This window comes from Geospiza fortis, unplaced genomic scaffold, assembly GCF_000277835.1.
Source record: "Geospiza fortis unplaced genomic scaffold, GeoFor_1.0 scaffold14, whole genome shotgun sequence".
NCBI lineage: Eukaryota > Metazoa > Chordata > Aves > Passeriformes > Thraupidae > Geospiza > Geospiza fortis.
The window spans coordinates 248,573-265,938 of NW_005054512.1; the positions used below are offsets into that span (position 1 = coordinate 248,573).

Consider the following 17,366-nt stretch of genomic DNA (forward strand, 5'->3'; position numbering starts at 1 on the left):
CAGCAGGTACAAAAGCCGATTAAGTCTACAGTCTCCTAAGTGCTGCTGCCTTGGACGTGGTGCCTAGGCGGGCTCAGGGCGAGCAGCTGGAGGAAGAGGGAGTTTAGAAGAGCAGACAGATCAGATCGCAAAGGCACGGTTAGACGGGGCGGACGCGGGCAGTTGCTTTAGAAGATAGTGGTCTCATACTTAGTGCTGAGGGTCCGCTTGGAGTCCTGCTTGGGGTCCACGACCCAGGAGACACTGGCATGAGACTGGGAGTCTTGGTCCACTTCAGGGGGATCCAGCTAGAAAATAAAGAAAGGGCATCTTAGGACACCCGTGCTTCTGGGACAGAACGAGCAGGGACTCAAAGCACAGAGTGCCTGCCTGCCTACTGCCCGTCCCAAAAATGTGCACGTATGCAAGGAAGTAGCTCTTGCTGGGGAGCATTTGAGTCCTTCACAGCTAAAACGTGTCTGGCCACGTCAGTCTCAACCCAGCACCCCAAGATGACTCCCTGCATTAGGCTGTGAGTCCCTGTCACCATCAGCGACAGCTTTGCTCATCTCAAACAAGCATGAAAAACGGAGCGCTACAGAAATGGGACAGAGGGAGACAGCTCCTGGCAGGTGAGCTCCCACGTGATTCACCCTCCTGACCAAGCACAGCTCTTTCCTCTTGTCCTGCTAAATCAGGGTGCCACGGGGAAGTTACCACCCCAGCAGGAGCAGCGGGGTTAGCTGAGAGCTGCCACACTGCATCAGCAGGGGCGGGAGGGAGCAGCAGATCCCCGGGGTTCATCCAAACCCCTGGCGTGGGCCAGAATGAGCATGGGGATGAACAACAACGAGGCAGGACACGGGGGCACAGCAGGAGATAGAGGAAGTGGGGAGGCAGCCCGGGTCGGTTTGGAATGGAGGATGGCAGGAAGAAGGGTAAAGACCTTCGCTCCAGGACTAACAGACTGCAGCGGCAGGTAGGAGGGGCGGTGAGTTGTACAGGTGTGACAGTAACAACAGCGGGTGTCGGGAGGGAGCGGCACCTGAGCGGGGGGAGCAAGCAGAACACAGACAAAAGGAGACATTAAAGGAAGGCAGTGGCTTGTGCAGCAGTCCCTGCTCCTCAGCAGCTCCAGTCTTGGCTGGTTTTGGCTATGGGGAATCCCATACTGCAGCTCACCTACATATCTCACTGCAGCTCTGCAGGGTTTGCAGAAGCTTTTGCTGGACCCAGCAGGGCACTAAAGCCCCATCCCACCTCGGCTACTTCCATCTCTGCTTGCCCTTCTGCTACCAGGAGAAGCCCCAGCCCCACAGCAGCAGTGACACAGACACAGACTTGCAGTGCCAGCAGCAGGACAGGCACCTGGACCCTGTCTGGGCTCCCCCCACCACCCAGGGGAGGTGTAGGGGTGTGGTGCCCACCAGAACCCCCAGCTCAGCCCAGCAGGTTGCTCCACGTACCGCGGATTTCCTCATGCCGGCTCGTGGTTTAGGCACCGGTTTGGAAGATTTTGTTTCAATCATTTCTCCTGCTCCAGCGCCCAGAGGTTTTGCTCTCTGGGCTTGCAGGGCGAGCTGGTAGGCGACCTCGAACGCCTGCCCCAACGTGAGGATGATCTCGTACGTCAGGTTCTTGGAGAGAACACAGAGAACACAAAGCTGTCAGATCACCCTGTACACAGTCCTGCTATGGGGTGCATCAGCAAGTAACATCCTACTGTGTCCCTGGCAAAGCCACTGAGTTCCAGATGTGGGGGAGCTGGGACCATGCTGCCTCCCCCAGGGTTGCCTGCCCACCTGTAAAGCCCCACCAGTACTGCAGTTCAGCAGCATAAAGAAAAATAGCCTAAAAGTCTTGTGCAATTTTGATTCTGCCCAAGTATAAAAGCAAATCACACTTCTACCTTCTCTGAGTTGTTAAATCAGCCCATTATGCTCAACATAATTGAGAGCATGTTAGGGGTTTGTGCACGGCACATTCCCCAGGAGGAAAAGCTCCTGCCCTGCTTTATTCAGTGCTGGAGACAGCAGTAATGAAACCAGACAAATATTCTCTTTGTCCACAGAGGTCCAAAGGACAGGCATTTGGAACCAAGACTATGGTAAAAATGGGTGAAAGAACCCTGGAAAGGAGCAGTCTGAGACTAGCCAATAAAGCTGAGGGATGACACAAAAGGGCTGTGAAGGACCAGGAGATGTAACATGGCAATGCACTCACCACATCCACAGTGCTGAAGACATGGCAGTAGTGATGGCTGGTCTGCAGGTCCTTGGTGATGTAGGCAAATGTGCAGAGATCCTCAGGGTCCTGGGCAGCACAGGAGATGTTCCGGATCTCGTGCTCAGCAATGACATTCTGCCGGGGTCAACCACAAGCACCCGTCACCCTTCTGGGGATGGCAAATACACCCGGCAAACAGTGGCTGTGGAGGGTGTCCTGGGGACAGGGAACAGGGGGTCTCCCAGCCAGACCAGTCCCAGCTCCCTTCCAAGGCAGGAAGAAATTGGCAACATGGTCCACAAGCAGCCAGTCTGCCAAGCCTTTGGCACTCAGGCGATCATCACCACCTTGGTATTCTCCCCCAGCCCCAGAAGCTCCCCAGGACCAGCTGTGGCTTTTGGAGACACAAAAAGTGACCTGCACCCCCAGGTAGGTGGGATTGCAGGCTGTGTCCCTCCAGACACTGACTTTGAGGCATCTGCAGCTCACCTTGTTGGAGGCATCGATGAACTTCACCCCTTTGTACGTGATGGACAGGATTATGGTTGGGATCTTCTTCATGTGCTCCGTGGATTTCTTCAAAAATGAGAATATTCAAGTGACCAACTGTGAATGGATGCTCCCTCTTTACCGCCACCCCAGAGACCCCCAGGCCTGTACAGGAAGTTTTGGGGATCTAGGACTGGGAGGAGAAAAGCAGAGGTGGAAGAGACAAGGACCTGGAGTGAACCCAGCCACCACTTTCCAGTGAAAACACCCACTCTCCCTGACTCTCTGGGTACTGAGAACAATGCTGGGAAGGGGCAGTTCACCAGAGACAGTGGCACTGCCTGTTTGGTGGACAGGGTTTGGGGAACCACTGCAGTTCTCCCCTCAACCCACATCATCACCCACATGGCGCAAGTGAAGCCCCCAGCCCCAGGGTCTCCCTACCCTCATCTTGGCACAGGCGTCCTGGGTAGACTCTGTCCCTCGGAGGTCTTTGATCAACATGGAGCCCAAGTACTGTGTGAAGGAGGGAGAGATGTTAAATCCTGCCACTCCCAAGGCAATGACAGAGCCCTGAGAGCCCAGAGCTCCTCATCCTCGCCACCCCACAAACCAAAAGCCACTTACATTGGCCTCGTACCCGCAGGACTCGAAGATGAGCTTCTCGGGCTGGTGCTGCCAGTTTTGAACAGGGGCATAGGGGGCTGCCAGGCTGGGGGGGCGCAGGGTGAGCCTGGACTCCCGACGGTCCTCCTGCAGGGCAACAGGCACAGATGTGAAGCCACAGTGGGTTGGAACAGCTCTAGGGGGGCTCTTTGAGCTGAGGGGATTGAGGTTGGCAATGGTCAAATCCCCCCGGAGCTGGGTGGAGGCAGCACGTGGGGTTAAGGTGCCAGTGCTGATGGAAATGTGAGCCATCCATTTTTGAGGCGAAACTGAGGCATAAAGGAGCTGCTGACTCTAATGTCTGAGGGAAGCTGAGCCTGACCAGCTCCCTCCTTGCATCATCCTCCCTTCTCCCTGGCTCCAGAGATGGGGGAGCCTGTGCAGAGGGCCCCAGGACACACAAAAGCAGCCACTAACCTGTGCTTTGTAGCGCTCAGCTCTGGAGTAGGGAGCAAGCTCAGTGCCACGATCGTGCTGCCTCTTGGCAGTGTCCCCAGAGGGCAGCAGGAGATCAGCAGATCTGCCAGTGCAGGAGTCGTTCTGGCTCAGGGGAGACGACGTCTGGGACATCAAATCCTGGCACTGGAAGGAGCAGACACCACAAAGAAACCCAGTCAGCTGGGGCTGTGCTGTGCCCCCCATCGCTCCCTCTACACTGCCCAACACAGGGTGCATTGAGTGGACTAATGGGGTCAGCTCCTGCTCTGGGGGCTCCTGCCTCAGTGCCAATCCCACTCTTTACCTTCTGCATGAGACACCTGCATGCCCCAGGATGGTTTAAGCCATGTACTCAGCCCTTTGTGCCCAGCATGGTTTCAGCCATGTACTCATCCCTTTGTGCCCAGCATGCCTCAGGATGGTTTCAGCCATTTACTCAACCCTTTGTGCCCAGTGTGCCTCTGCCTCCGAGAGCTCATCCCAGGAGGGCAGGGACACGCTGGGCTGGGGGCAAGGTGATTCCAGAGGGGTGGGCTCCCCTAAAGCACTAAGCTAAGCACCCGAGGGCCATGATGATCAGCCACCCCAGCTGAGGAGCGCCGGGAGCCGCCGCCAGAGCGCGCCCAGGGCCCGCAGGCACGGCCGAGCCTCGGCACAGCTGTGGCCGCATTAGTCCCATTCAAACCACTCGCTTGATTTGCCATTGACGTCCGCCCGCCCCCCGCGCCGCAGCCAGCGCTGGAGCTCACCAGCTGCAGCGCCAGGAAATGCTGCAAATGGCCCATTCTCCCTCCCCGGGCAGCATCTCAATCAGCTGAGCCGAACCGGAGCAGCCTCTCCCTGCCTCAGCCTTCAGTCTCGCCTTCCTTGGCTGCTGGTCCCTCCTGTGCTCCTGCTGCCTGGCACAGGGCACGGGGCAGTGGGTCTGTACTGGGCACCCTCCCAGTGCAGCACCAGTGTGAGCTCTCTCTGTTCTCACACTTGAACCCAGCTCCTAAAGAATCCCGTGTCAGCAAACATGGATCCCAGCTCACTTCAGCTGAGGCTGTTTGGGTTGGAAAGGCTTGGGAAACCAAGAGGGCAGAGCTCTGCAGCAGGGCAAGGACCAGATGTTCAGGTTGGGTAAACTCTAATCACTCCAATTCCTGCTCCAGGAAGCTGATTAGCAATCTCTGGGAGGAGGCAGCACAACATGCTACCCCATTCCTGAGCTCGGGGTCGCTCTGAGCCCAGCAGCTTCTGCCAAACTCAGCTCTCAAAAGCCAGTTTTCAGGAAGAACAGGGAATGGGATGCTTCCCTCCCAGCCAAACCCTGTAACAAGGGCCTGACATCCAAATGCTGCCACTCCTGCAGCAAAAATCAACATCCACACATCCTGTCGAGTGTTATTTGGCAGCGAGAGCAGGAGCTCTCAGCAGCCCAGGCGGGCCAGGGAGAGGGCTCTGGATCCCAAGGGTGCAATCAAACACCAAGTCCCAGCTGCAGCCCCTCTCCAGCTGGGCTGGGCCACTCCTGCCTGCTGAAAGCTCCCACATCTCAGACCACGAAACAAGGGCAAGAAAACGGGCTCAGAGCTCCCTTCTGAGCAGGGCAGAGGTGGGAGTGGCACCCTGCACCCCTTCAGTGCACACACCTGATCCCAAGGGGCAGCCTGACCTTTCCCATGGGGTCAGCATCCAGAGGGCTGGAATTATCTTGCCCCACTCACTGCAAGGTTGCCCCTGCACAAGCATTTGCTGCCTGAGTGGCTGGAGAGGATGAGGTGAGCAGCTGGATGGACACCACTGGCCATGGCAAGATTTCTCCCAGCACTGACACACGAGCCAGGCAGGGAGCCACGAGCAGGGACTCACTCTCAGCTGTGAGAACCGTGGTGGTTTGGCTGGTGGCTCCTCGTAGGGTCTGTCTGCCAGCGAGGCAATGATCCTCTGCCGATGGCGCAGCAGGTTCACTTTCAGCACCTGCAGGGAGAGATCGGGGTCACCACGGGCACAGAACTACTCTGAGAGACTTGGAGCAAGTGCCATCCCCAGGGAACAGGGCAGGAGCTTGCTGCCTTGGCAGGACAGGGGTGACACTCACGTTCACTATCTCAAGCTCCCAGAGGTTTTTCACAGTGTCAATAGAGCTGTAGCCACTTGAGAGGAAGGACTGGATGTAATCCTGCAGCCCCAGGGAGTCGAGCCATGCAGGAACTGATGGCTGGCTATTCCCATCACAGCCCAGCGGTTTCAACTGTGAAAGCACAAGGAAGGTGTTAAAAGCTGCAGGTGCTGGGATCCTAAGGGATATGGGGTCAATGAAAATCAGTTTACAGGCCATCACTATCTCCACTAGCCAGTAACAAAAGCACTGTACAAAGAACGTGCTTGGGATCAAGACTGGCAGGAGGAGCAGTTCCAGCATGGAGCTACCACCATCCACACAGCCTGGAAGAGCAGTATACTCCTCCTCCTCCTCCTCCCTGCCATTCCCCAGAGCCTCCCCACAGCCCTGGAGATGCAGGGTCTGGCTGTTGCTTCCCCTGTGCTCACAGCCGTGCCTGGCAGTGCCCATCCTGGTGTGCTGACCTTGGGGAGGGAGCGAGCAGCCTGGAGCAGCTTCCGGCGGTGCTGCGGGTCCCCGATCCCGATATCCCGAAGGTCCTGGTCCTCCATGACATTACAGCCCTGTGGGGACAGCAGGGAGTGACATGGGAGCAGGGGACAGCAGGAGCCACACAGCGGTGTGAATGGACATCACACCCTCCTGGCTTGACCTCCAGCACGTCCTGGCAGCAGCAGGAGGAGGAGGAGGAGGAGGAGGATAAGGAAGGCTTCCAAGGCTGGGAGCTCTGCCCCATGTACCGACCTTGGGCACACAGAGGGCTGACACGAGCAGAGCTGCAGCACACGGAGCACTGCCCTCCCCTCCCCTGCTTGCAGCCACCTTCCGTGGGATTCGACACACAGAGGCTTTAAACATCCTGTAACAGCGCCCAGGCAAACCCCAGCCCCCTCCATGCCCCAGCAGGGGCTCTGAGTTCTGCTCAACCTCCCCACACTGTGCTGTTAAAACCCATTTTCAGCCCTCTTCCCCCTGCAGAGCAGAAGCACATGGACTCCATCCCCCTTTAAAAGCCTCTGCCCCAACCTGCTTCCCTGCCCTCCTACCTGGGCAGAGCTCAGCAGGACACATCTCCCACGGCTGGCAGAGCCACGCTGCTGTGTGACTGAGGGTTTCAGCTCCAGCCCAGACCCCCTCCCTGGCCCTGCCTCCCTCTGCTCCCCAGAGAGTCCCAGCAGGTGTGTGCCGACAGCGCTTCGCTGCTCCACATTTTGGTTTTATAAGAGAAACCCAATTAAGACCGGCCTCAGGGAAGGTGAGGGCAGGTGAGATTGCCAGGCACCCTCCACAAAGGGCAGCAAAGGTTTCTTGCCCCTTCCCATCCGTGCTTTTGTGGGATTTGTGAGTGCTACCTGCTTTAAATGCAGCGAGCTGCCCCAGAGCAGCCTCCTCCTGAGCCTGTCCTTGCTCCTGGCCATGCCAGCAGCTGCTCTGCTCTCCCTGCCACTTCTATGGCAGGTGTGGTGACAGCAGAGCAGCATGGCACATGGCTCTCCACCCAGGAGCTGCCCTTCCCTCGGCCACAGAGGAGTGTTCAAGGAATTAACAGCAGAGATAAGAGATGCCCAGAGATCTCTGCCCTGCAGCCCAGACTAGGCATTTAGCAAACAGCAAATGAGCAGTGGGTGGCAGGAGGCAGAGCCCTCAACACGCCCTGATGGGGCTCCTCTGCCTTCCCCTCCCTTGGCAGCTCAGATCCCACACACTTCATTCCTGGAGAGCAGAGCCTGAGCTGACAGCCACGGCACAAAGGCATTTATTTGTCTGAGAGTTGTTTAAACAACAGAAAAGTCAGGCCTAAATGGCTCTGCAGCCAATGGGGAGGGGCTCATTCTGTGTTTTCCCAAAGGCCAGTTCACAGCCTGTGCCAGTCGGGGCCATTGTGCTGGGAAGAGCCCCTGTGCACAGCAGACCACGGCCAGACCCCTCTGCCCTGTCCCCAGAGCCTGTGAGCGAGGCCAAGGGACACCAGGGGCTCACCTGATGGAGCCACATCACATGAACTGTTCTGTGCACCCCTCAAGTGCACAAAATCGGGGAGTAAGAAGAAGCAGGTTGCTGCTGAGAGCTCCAGGCTGCCCATTTGGTGCACAAGCTGCAACTCTCTTGGACTGGGAACAAATTCCCAGTGATTAACAGGAGGAGCTGCTGCTGCCAGGGCAGTGACCTCTGGCTGGTGGGCAGCAGCATCCCACCAGAAAGATGGAAACATCCCCTCCCCTTTCTTGTTCATGAATTTTAAGCCAAAGAGCCACATTTAATGTGCATTCCTGTAACAGCAGGGGATTGTGTGCTTGGCTCCGGGGAGGAGGGAAGGGATTAATGGGGATTAACTCCCCTGACAGACACCTCACCTGGCAGGATGTGTGTGAGGAATTCATCTCCCAGAGAGAGATGGCTTGGAAAGGGCTTTTTGAAATGGACAAAGAGGGCCAGAGCAAGTGATGGGATTTCTCTCACAGCTTTGGAAAGCAAAATATTTCTGCCCTGTGAGGGGGAGGAACAGGGAGAGACTGAAGTGCCCACAGCATGGCACACCTCAGGTACCCGAAACCTGCAGTTCCCAATGCCAGGGCCTGCTCTGCTCCCTTGACCTGCCCATCTTGGTGCTCTGTGGCTCCATCCCCCTGCAGAGAGCCAGGGCTGAAGCTGGGGCAGTGCAGGAAGATGCTGGCAAGGGCAGAGCTCACAGCCAGCCCTGCCCTTGGTGCCACCCGGACAGCAGGAACAGTCAGCAGCCAAATGAGCTGTGACAATAGCAATGAGTAATTTTCATGTATAAAAACTAAACAAGCTTGCTGATCCTATTCACACTTTCACTCATGCTCACTTTCCAGTGTTGAGCCCTTTTTGGTGCTAATCCCTTTGGCATGGCCATGATCCCACACGAGCAGCACAGAGCTGGTGGCTCTTGCTCTCCCACAGGGCACCGGTGCCAGCCCCAAGGCAGGGCAGTGGGTGTTCTCCCACCTTTGGCATCTCAAATTAAAAGTAAATTGCTTGCTCTGTAGCAAGGATAGAAGGTAGTTAAACACTGTGAAGCCTACAGCTTTCTCCTACACTCCTTATTTTTATGTGTCACGTTAAATTCCCTCGGTGGCAGTCTGTATTCTCTGGGTACTTAACAAGGATAGACAAAGCATAGCAGCTCTGAACAAATCATTCCAGCCCCTGGTGCAGGAGAAATGTCCTTCAAACCCATCTGGATTTCAACTCCCATGCAAAACAATAATCTGCCACTAAAAGAGAGAATTAAATACAAAGACACCAGAGATCTTTTAACCTTTGCCAGCCACACAGAGGAGCCAGACTTTAAACCTGTCTGCACTCAACACACCCTCAGGCAAGAGCCAAGGAGCAGAGCTGCTCTGCAGGGCCACGGCTCCTTTTTGGTTTGACCTAAAGGTTCCCTTTGGTGCTGGCCACAGGGCAGCAGATGCCACCTCCCAGTGCTCCTCTGAGGGCTCAGGGCAGCCCCAGCTCCCACCAGCCCTCCCCAGGTCCTGTGAGGACGGGCTCAGTGGGGAGAGCAGGGCTCCAGGATGTGCTCTGCCACCAGCCCAGTCCTCCCGGAGCCTCCAGCAGCAGCCTCAGAGATGCCAATTACAATCAAAAAGACTTTTTTTCCGATTTCATTCCTTGTGACAAGTGCTTTTTACCTTGTACGTTCCTCCTGGGTGCCCCAGCTCTGCGGGGCTGAGCAGAGCCAGGCAGGCTCAGGGCTGGCCTGGGCCTGAGATCTCCCTGTCACCCACATTTTGGGGCAGTGAGGGACACCCAACAGCTCCTGCACCCCAACATCTCACCATGTGCTCTGTCAGGAACCAGCCCCGCCTGGGCTCAGCCAGGGAAGGTGAAATGCATTACCTGGGGCAGATAAACTCTGGCTGCTCTAAGAGCTGAAGCATCAGCCCAGTCAGACACCTGGAGCTGGGGAGGCTGAGTCCCACCCTGGCTCCCAGCAGGCACAGACTGGCTGCCAGGCACTCAGAGGGCCCTTCATCCCCCAGCCTGGCCTTCAGCTTCCTCTGAGCCCCCTCTCTGGGGAAGCACCAATACCCAACCCCATGAGGGGACTCCTGAGCCCTGTCCCTGCCCTCCCCACTGCCCCAAGGGAGGGCAGGGATCTGCCAGTGACCCCTGTCCCCACTGGGAGCCCTGTGCGATGCTGGTGCAGCCAACCTGCCTGCAGAGACACGAGTTCTTGGAAAAAGGGCTGCCTTTGGTCACACCTCACTGCCTGCACTGTAGTTAAACAGCCTGTGAGGCTCCAGGTTTCTCATTAAAGGCAGAAAAAACAGTCAGAGGTTACCTGGCAGAAGGCAGCATCCCCTCCTGCTACCGAGGTGACCCCAAAGGGACTGAGCCAAAGGCAGCGCTGCCCAAATCTGCCAGATTCCTCCTCCAGCAGGACACTCTGCAGGCACTTAAATACCCAATTTTCAGATGCTGCTTCCTCCCCAGAGCCTGGCATCCATCCATGCTCCTGCTCCAGCTAAGGAAGGGCCTGGGGCAGTGAGTGCTCCCTGCAGGACTCGTGGCTGGGCTGGCAGCACAGGGACCTGAGGGCAGCGCTGCCATGAGCACACCCTGCACGGGCAGGATGGCACCAGCATGGCACCAGCATGGGGCTGCTCCAGAAAGCAACAGATGCAAAACCCAAACACAGCGTTCCCAGACTCCAAAGGCTCCTGCAGACACCCCAAGCAGAGAGACAGATGAAGGCTCTCTGTGCATACAAAGTGCACACAGAGCTCATTTTCTTCTTCCCCTCAGTGCATTTGAGACAATTTGCATCTTGTTGAAGATTCTGCTGTCACTGCTACTGCTCTGCTTTTGGCAGAGATGGAGACAGGTCCAGCTCACAGCTGGGCACACCCAGATCTCACAGCAGGGGGATCCCATTTGATCATACAAATCTGTGTTTGTGATCTGTGGAGTTTGGTGCCTTCCCTTAAAGGCATCTGCAGTCTGGGGTACTTGAGTGGAAAGCAGGGGAAGGATCTGTTTGGCCCCAGCTCTTCACAGAGCATCAATGGGGAAAGGGGCTCATACACAAAACCCTACAATAAATCTGAGATTAGCACACAGCCACGTCATTTTTAATTTTCTTCCCCATGCAGACTGGCAGTGTGACAACGGCAACAGAGGGAATCGGTCATGGTTGTCAAGTTCAGGCAATTTTATTGAGAGGAAAAAAAAAATTAACTGCAACTTTAATGGGTTTTTTTAAATGTTTATGGGGCCTGGAGCTACTAATGAATCAAACATAAGTATCCTCTAAATTGCCAGTTCTGGTCCACCCACTTTGCTCCTCAAAATCCACTTCAACCTCTCTGCTCCCCGTGGAGTCCATTCCTATTATCCAGGGAGCTTTGGCACAGTTCTGCCATTTCCCAAGATCCTCAAACTTCCTTCAACCCCAGATCCCTGCGTGCCTCTGCTCTCACCATTCTCTTGCAGAGACAACCCCAACACCCCTACCATGGTGGATAAAGCACAGTCCTTGGGAACCTCCCAAGGACCAGCCAGAACTCACTGGGGAGATGTCAAACAAAATTCATTTAATTGAATGAAGTGATTCCCACTCAGGGGTTTGGCAGAGACCCTGACCCCAGGGTCCAACTCCCCTCTTAGGGGCTCATTTAGTGCTGCACAGTCTGGAGGCACTGGCACGTGTTCCTGGGGGCTGACAGCAGTGACCAAATCCAGAAACAGCCACCCAGAGCTTCTGCCCAGCTGAGGAGAGCTCACTCCAGTTCCAGCCTGACACAGCCCAGGCATGAGCTACCCAGAGCTCACCTGAGTCTGCAGGAAAATCCCTGCACCAGCTGTGGTCAGGCCATGTTCTTGCTGTGTTTCAACAAGAGCAGATGCAGTAAAACCCCATCAGGGGTCTCTGGTGGCCCCTCACAGATCATTCCTGGGTGCAAATAGCTACTGGAATGTGTCAGAGCAGTCTTCCCCAAATGGCTACTATAAAATGACAAGTTCTATATGAAAATAGAAAAAAGCTCAGGGGCAGACACATTCCCAGAGCATGTCCAGAGCCTGGCTGCTGCCCAGGGGACCAGCAGCTGCGTGCCAAGCTGGGCCATTCCGAACTGGAGCAGGCAGAGCTGAGTGACTGAGGACACAGGAGATGCCAGTGCTGCAGCAGGACAGCTACCAGGTGAGAATGAGGATTGTGCAGATGCCAGCCCACACCCAAATCCCAGGATGTGAAGAGCAAAGGAGACCTGGCTTTGTCAGATGTGGATTGGGGCTGTCCTCAGCCCAGGAAGGCACGAGAGGCACTGAGCTCATCTCACACCCCCAGCCAAGGTGAGCTAACCTAAGCCAAGGCCTCAACTCCACATTTATCCTGGTTTTGCCTGCACACACACAGAGGAGAAGGGGAAGGAAAGGCTGTTCTGTTCGTGAACAACACCGCAGGCTAATCTAACATGGCCCTGAATTGCACTGAATCACATTAATGTCAGTACTCTAAATTATTTGCAGACACCCCATTCTTCCACCACCATCATTTTTCTACCACTTCTCCCCAATTATAAAAAAATAAATAAAATCCCCCAGAGGAGCCCAGGGCACTACACACAGAGAACAGATTTCCCTTTCTGACGCTGTCTCATTGAATCAGCATTAGCTGCTTTCCACACACTCCATGGGAATCCAGGCTTGAACAATAAAAAAAAGCCATAAAAAATGGTTTATGTTCTCTTTTACCTGCTCATTTGTGAATCAACATATCTTTGAACTGAATAAGAAGTTCAACTCCAGAACACTGGTACCACTGCCAGAGCACGCGGGGTTTGCCCTTCTCAGATGTCAGCCCAGGGGAAGCTGCGGGGCAGCAGCAAGATCCCACCCTCCAGGGGAAGGGGAAAGCTTTTGCAAGCATCTCAGATACATTTATGGGATCTGTGGGATCACAAAACACCCTGTGAGGGAACAGGTAATGGCATTTCCTTCCCACTTCTGTGGAGGAATTCCGCCATCAGTTATTGCAATTCCTTCTCGTTACAGTGGCCACGTCCTTCCCCTCTCCAGACAGGCAAAGTCCAGCCTGCTGTTTCCCTGGGTTAATCTCTGCTTGCTGCAGGGACCAGGAATGCACTGGGCACCCCCAAATCAATTTCCTATGCATTTTGGACTTCCCAAAAGGGACATCTGTGGCAGATACACTGGTGAGCACAGCAGACATGATGGGGCCAAGCTCCTGGAGCAGCAGAATCCCTGTTGGTCCATATTCCTGTGACATTTTTCCTGCTTTCCCAGCTCATTGCCCGCCAAGGACAATTAAGTCCATTTATTGTGCACTTTTCTGGATGACACCTTTCACTCAGTGCAGCAGTTTTGTGATCTGACCTTTCACTCCCCTCCTCTGGTGAGGGATGAGGCAATGAGGCTCCTGGACCTCGGGGCTGCGTTCCTCCACGTGGGAGGCAGCAGTGCTGCTCCTCCTGGGTGGTGGGCTGGCCATTCCTGGTTCACTGGAGCTGTTCACATTTGGCAGGCAGCGCTGCTGAGGGTTTTATCCTACTTGCAGAGCTGCATTTTTGCTAAGTCAAGGACAGCACAGCCACTGCCAGCAGCTTTGCCGTGGTTGTGTTCACCCAGCGCACAAATAAACTTTCCCCTCTGATGAAGGAATCCCAGCGGGCTGCAGAGGAGGAGGAGGATTGGAAGCACTATCTCCACTTGAGCTGTTCCTAATCCCAGCTGCCTGCACAGGCTGCTGCCCAATTCCAGCTCCATACGAGTGTCCCAGTCTGAGTGCCCTGTGGCAGTGGTGCTGGCCATGAAGGTCACTTGGTGGCAAGGCAGAGGGTGAGGGAAAGAAGCTGCTGTCTTGGACAGTGGGGTTTGTGCTTGAGAGAGGCAGAATAACAGGGAAAGCCTCTTCCCTGCCTTGTCCACAAACAGAACGTGGCTACTCTAGGAAACTTGAGGGGAACGGAAGAATTTCTGCAGATGCAGAGATGTGGCCCAATATGCAGAGTTGGGAAGAGAACTCCAGTATTTTGGAAAGCTAAGCTACCTAAATTCACCTTTTATCACCCCTTTCTTCCCTCAACCAAGACAAAAGATTACACAATCCAAGATCTGTGTAGACTTTGGTCCTTCCCAGGAACACATAGAGGGACAAGGCGCTCCAACGTCACGTCACATCCATGTCCCAAAAATCCTCCTGACTTGTGCCAGCAATACCCACCCCCGAGTGAAGCCAGTGCTTGATCAAGACCAACTTTGTCCCTGATGCAGAGCTGGAGTTCCCAGGAGCAGAGAGAAGGCTCCAGAGCACCTTTCCCTTCCACAGCACAGCCTGGGAGACACTCGTGGCTCCCCCTGTCACCTGCAGGAGCTGTGGGTCCCCGAGCCCCTCTCAGTTGTTGGTCAGCAGACCCCAAGAGGAGCAGGACCCTCCCTGCTGCCCACTCCAGCTGCAGCCTGTCCAGTGAGGCAGCCAGCACGTGGCTGGAGCACAGCTAATCCCCTAATCCCCAGTTCCTGGAGTTCTGAAAATAACGGAATTATTATTTTTGGAAACAACACATGTTTCTGCCTTCCTATATTAACATCTAATTAAGAAGCCAAATATATTTACAGAGCACTTTTCAAACTCCCTTTACACACAGTGTGCTCATGAATAATTTCCCTACCTGGGGGTAAAGGCTCTTGTGACATGGGGCATAGATTAACACAGGAGCCAGCTGAAAATACCCAGGGAATCAGAAATTCCTGAAAGCAGACCTGGCTGCAGCACAGGCCACCAGAGCTCCAGCAAGCCCAGCACCCCCAGTCTGAGGGTGCTGGGGGCAAACAGAGCACTTTAAACCTTGGTTCTCCAGTGAAGAGCAGCACCAAGCACCCTGGTGCCCTCTTAGGCTGTTTTTAACCCTCCTCTTAGTTATTATCTACTACAGGCTGAGTATCTTCCTCAGTAATTAAAGGGCTCTTTTAGGACACTGCCCTGCTCTGTAGCTACACCATCTCTGCACACTGAACACTCTTCTCCTGCAGAGCTCCTGGTTTGCCCCCAAAAGGCACCTGAGGACCCCAGAGCAAAGGGACCATCCTGGCACACCAAAACACCCTGCAGCTCTCTGAGCAGGGAGCAGTGCAATGCAAAATTCTGCACAGAAAACACTTTTCATATCAAAAGACTCCAATTTCCTAGTTTGGGCTACTAAAACTTAATTAATCTCATAACCCACCTGTGATTTGCAAGGCATTACCCAGCGTTCTTTGGACCTTGAAATATTGAACACAGTGAGGCCCTAAGAGGGACTAATCCTTTCATAGAAACTGTTCAATTTCAGGAAATTAACACTCTCAGTTTGGAATATTCTCTGTCAGAGACTGGAAGGGGCAGCCAGTAAAGCACTGGTTGTGCAGAGAAGAGGACTGGGCAGCCAACACTCAGAGCTTGGTGTCCTGAGCCCCTGCTCTGCCCAGCTTCAGTGCTCACAGCAGTTTTAATAATTCATGCAAAAACATCAAAAACACCACTAGAACCAAATTAACTACCTGTTCCTCACTTGTGCTCTATCTGAAGGTTTTGCTCCCTCAACATCAGAAGCTGAAGGCAAGGAACAACACAGAGGGAAAGATTCTAAATAATTCAACTTTCCTGCTGTGCTAATGTATTAGCTTGGAGTTCTCAGGGCTGGGATGAATGGATTTAAAGCCAGGGTTGGCACGGGTGCCAGGGTCAACTCCCTAGGAAAGGAGATAAGCAGCAAAATGGAAATCAGCTGGGCTTTGCACAAAATCTTTGTGAAATTATTTGACCTTTTAAATTTGAGGGGAATGAGCAAATGAGTGTCCCATCCCCTGAATCCAGCAGCAGCCAAGTGCTGCACTGGGGGCAGCCATCCAGCACTGGACAGGGGAGAAAAACATCCAGCCATGAAGAGAGCAAATCCTACCACGTACCCATTCAAAAGTATTTCTTTAAGCCATACAGGGAGAACCCCTCCTGCAGCACCAGGATTTTCCCTCTTGGCAGTTCATCCATCATTCCACACAAATTCTCGGATTTTTACACCGTGCGGCTTTAAGTTTCTAGACACTGGTTATTAAAACCCTCAACCCTGAGCATTACCATGTCGTCATCATTAGGTTTCAGAGCCAACAGTGTCAGTGCAATTAGGTACAGCTCATTAACATACTGCCTGCATGCTCTGAGCAAGTACAGTTCCAACAAGAGGTCTGCTGCCTCCTTCACAGCCCAGAGCACAGAGTGCCCAGGGCTTCCATCAAAACAGCAGCAAATTTCAGTTCCCATTTCTGGAGTTAATTGCACAGTAAAGATTTAGCGGGCAGATGAAATAAAATTTTAGCAAGAAAATCAACAACACCTGAATTAAATGTGAAAACACAACATAACCCTCATCTATTCCTTCTGCCCAACCTCCTACAGCCCCCAACACCATCCCGGCGGGCGGCAGGACCCGGCTCTGCCTGGTGCCCACTCGGGGCATCGGCAAGGCGGGAAGCTTTGGCCAAGGCATCCCCCAGAGGCTGGAGTCTCTGGGGACACTCACCAGGAAGCGAACATCATCAAAGCCATTCAGGAGCAGCTTGCTCTCGTACTGCTGCAGGCCGATGGACTCCAGCCACTCCCCGACGCTCTGCTCCAGCATCCGCGAACCTGACGAGAGAGGAATCGGCAGCCGCTTGAACAGGGAGAAACCGTTCAGGCGGTAGCAGCGGCACTCTGAGGAGGACAGATGGCATTGCCACATCATAGTCATTACCATCAAGAAACTCAAAAAATTATGCCCAGAGTACAACAAATCAGCGGGCTGACAATTCCTCTTGTGTGCACAGAGCATGGACAACGAGCTCGCGCTGCCTCGGCGGGCTCCGGGTGCAAATCTCACTGCAGTTCACACTCAGAAAAGAAACTCCTCGCCCGGGCAGAGATTCAGAGGAGCTGCTGGGGCGCTGAGATCACAGGCACTGCTGTCAGGGCTCGTGAGTTCCTTGCCAGGCAAGCACATGAAGCCCAACCCCATGGGGATGCGGATCCACTCCTCGGCTCAGCGGAAGGGGGCGGGAGGAGAGCAGCAAACTTCCACCCGAGGCATTCCCAGGCAGTCGCAGGTGCGAGGGAAGGGAGCGGAGCTGTGCCAGTCCTCTCATCCACACACCTCTGGACACAGCCCCGGCTCAGCAGGGAGCACGGAGCAGCCTGAGAGGAAACAGCTTCATGCAGCCGAGCCAGCTCGGACACGGTGGATGCTCGGGAAAGCAGCAGGAGCCCAGGCAGAGCGGCTGGCCGCGGGAAGACACGCAAGACAAAGGAAGCACAGACTGCAGTAGCGGAGAGGAAGGGCTTGTGCTCTTCCTCCCCAGCAGTCCTGAGAGAGGCAAACCATGGGCAGGGGCTTGGTCTCGCTGTTTCTGTGTTATGGGGACCCCAGGCTCATGTCTGGCAGCCCTGGCTCTGTCA

At 54.7% G+C, this 17,366-nt stretch overlaps 1 protein-coding gene across 6 annotated transcripts in view; it reads right to left on the reverse strand.

Annotated features, from left to right (window-relative positions):
- ANKS1A (ankyrin repeat and sterile alpha motif domain containing 1A) overlaps positions 1 to 17,366 on the reverse strand; it is a 57,001-nt gene that overhangs the window by 4,595 nt on the left and 35,040 nt on the right. For 2 of the 6 annotated variants that reach the window (XM_031063536.1, XM_031063535.1), the window contains 12 exons: positions 16,456 to 16,562; positions 6,370 to 6,468; positions 5,882 to 6,034; positions 5,653 to 5,760; positions 3,778 to 3,942; positions 3,322 to 3,447; positions 3,139 to 3,210; positions 2,695 to 2,781; positions 2,203 to 2,340; positions 1,446 to 1,616; positions 926 to 1,024; positions 7 to 287 (listed from right to left, as the gene is read on the reverse strand). In XM_031063536.1, coding sequence (XP_030919396.1) covers positions 168 to 287; positions 926 to 1,024; positions 1,446 to 1,616; positions 2,203 to 2,340; positions 2,695 to 2,781; positions 3,139 to 3,210; positions 3,322 to 3,447; positions 3,778 to 3,942; positions 5,653 to 5,760; positions 5,882 to 6,034; positions 6,370 to 6,468; positions 16,456 to 16,562 — 1,445 coding nt within the window. In that variant the 3' untranslated portion in view covers positions 7 to 167. Of the gene's footprint in view, positions 288 to 925; positions 1,025 to 1,445; positions 1,617 to 2,202; positions 2,341 to 2,694; positions 2,782 to 3,138; positions 3,211 to 3,321; positions 3,448 to 3,777; positions 3,943 to 5,652; positions 5,761 to 5,881; positions 6,035 to 6,369; positions 6,469 to 16,455; positions 17,339 to 17,366 lie in introns of those variants that run through there. The other 4 variants (XM_031063537.1, XM_031063533.1, XM_031063534.1 and 1 more) reach the window with 4 other exon arrangements.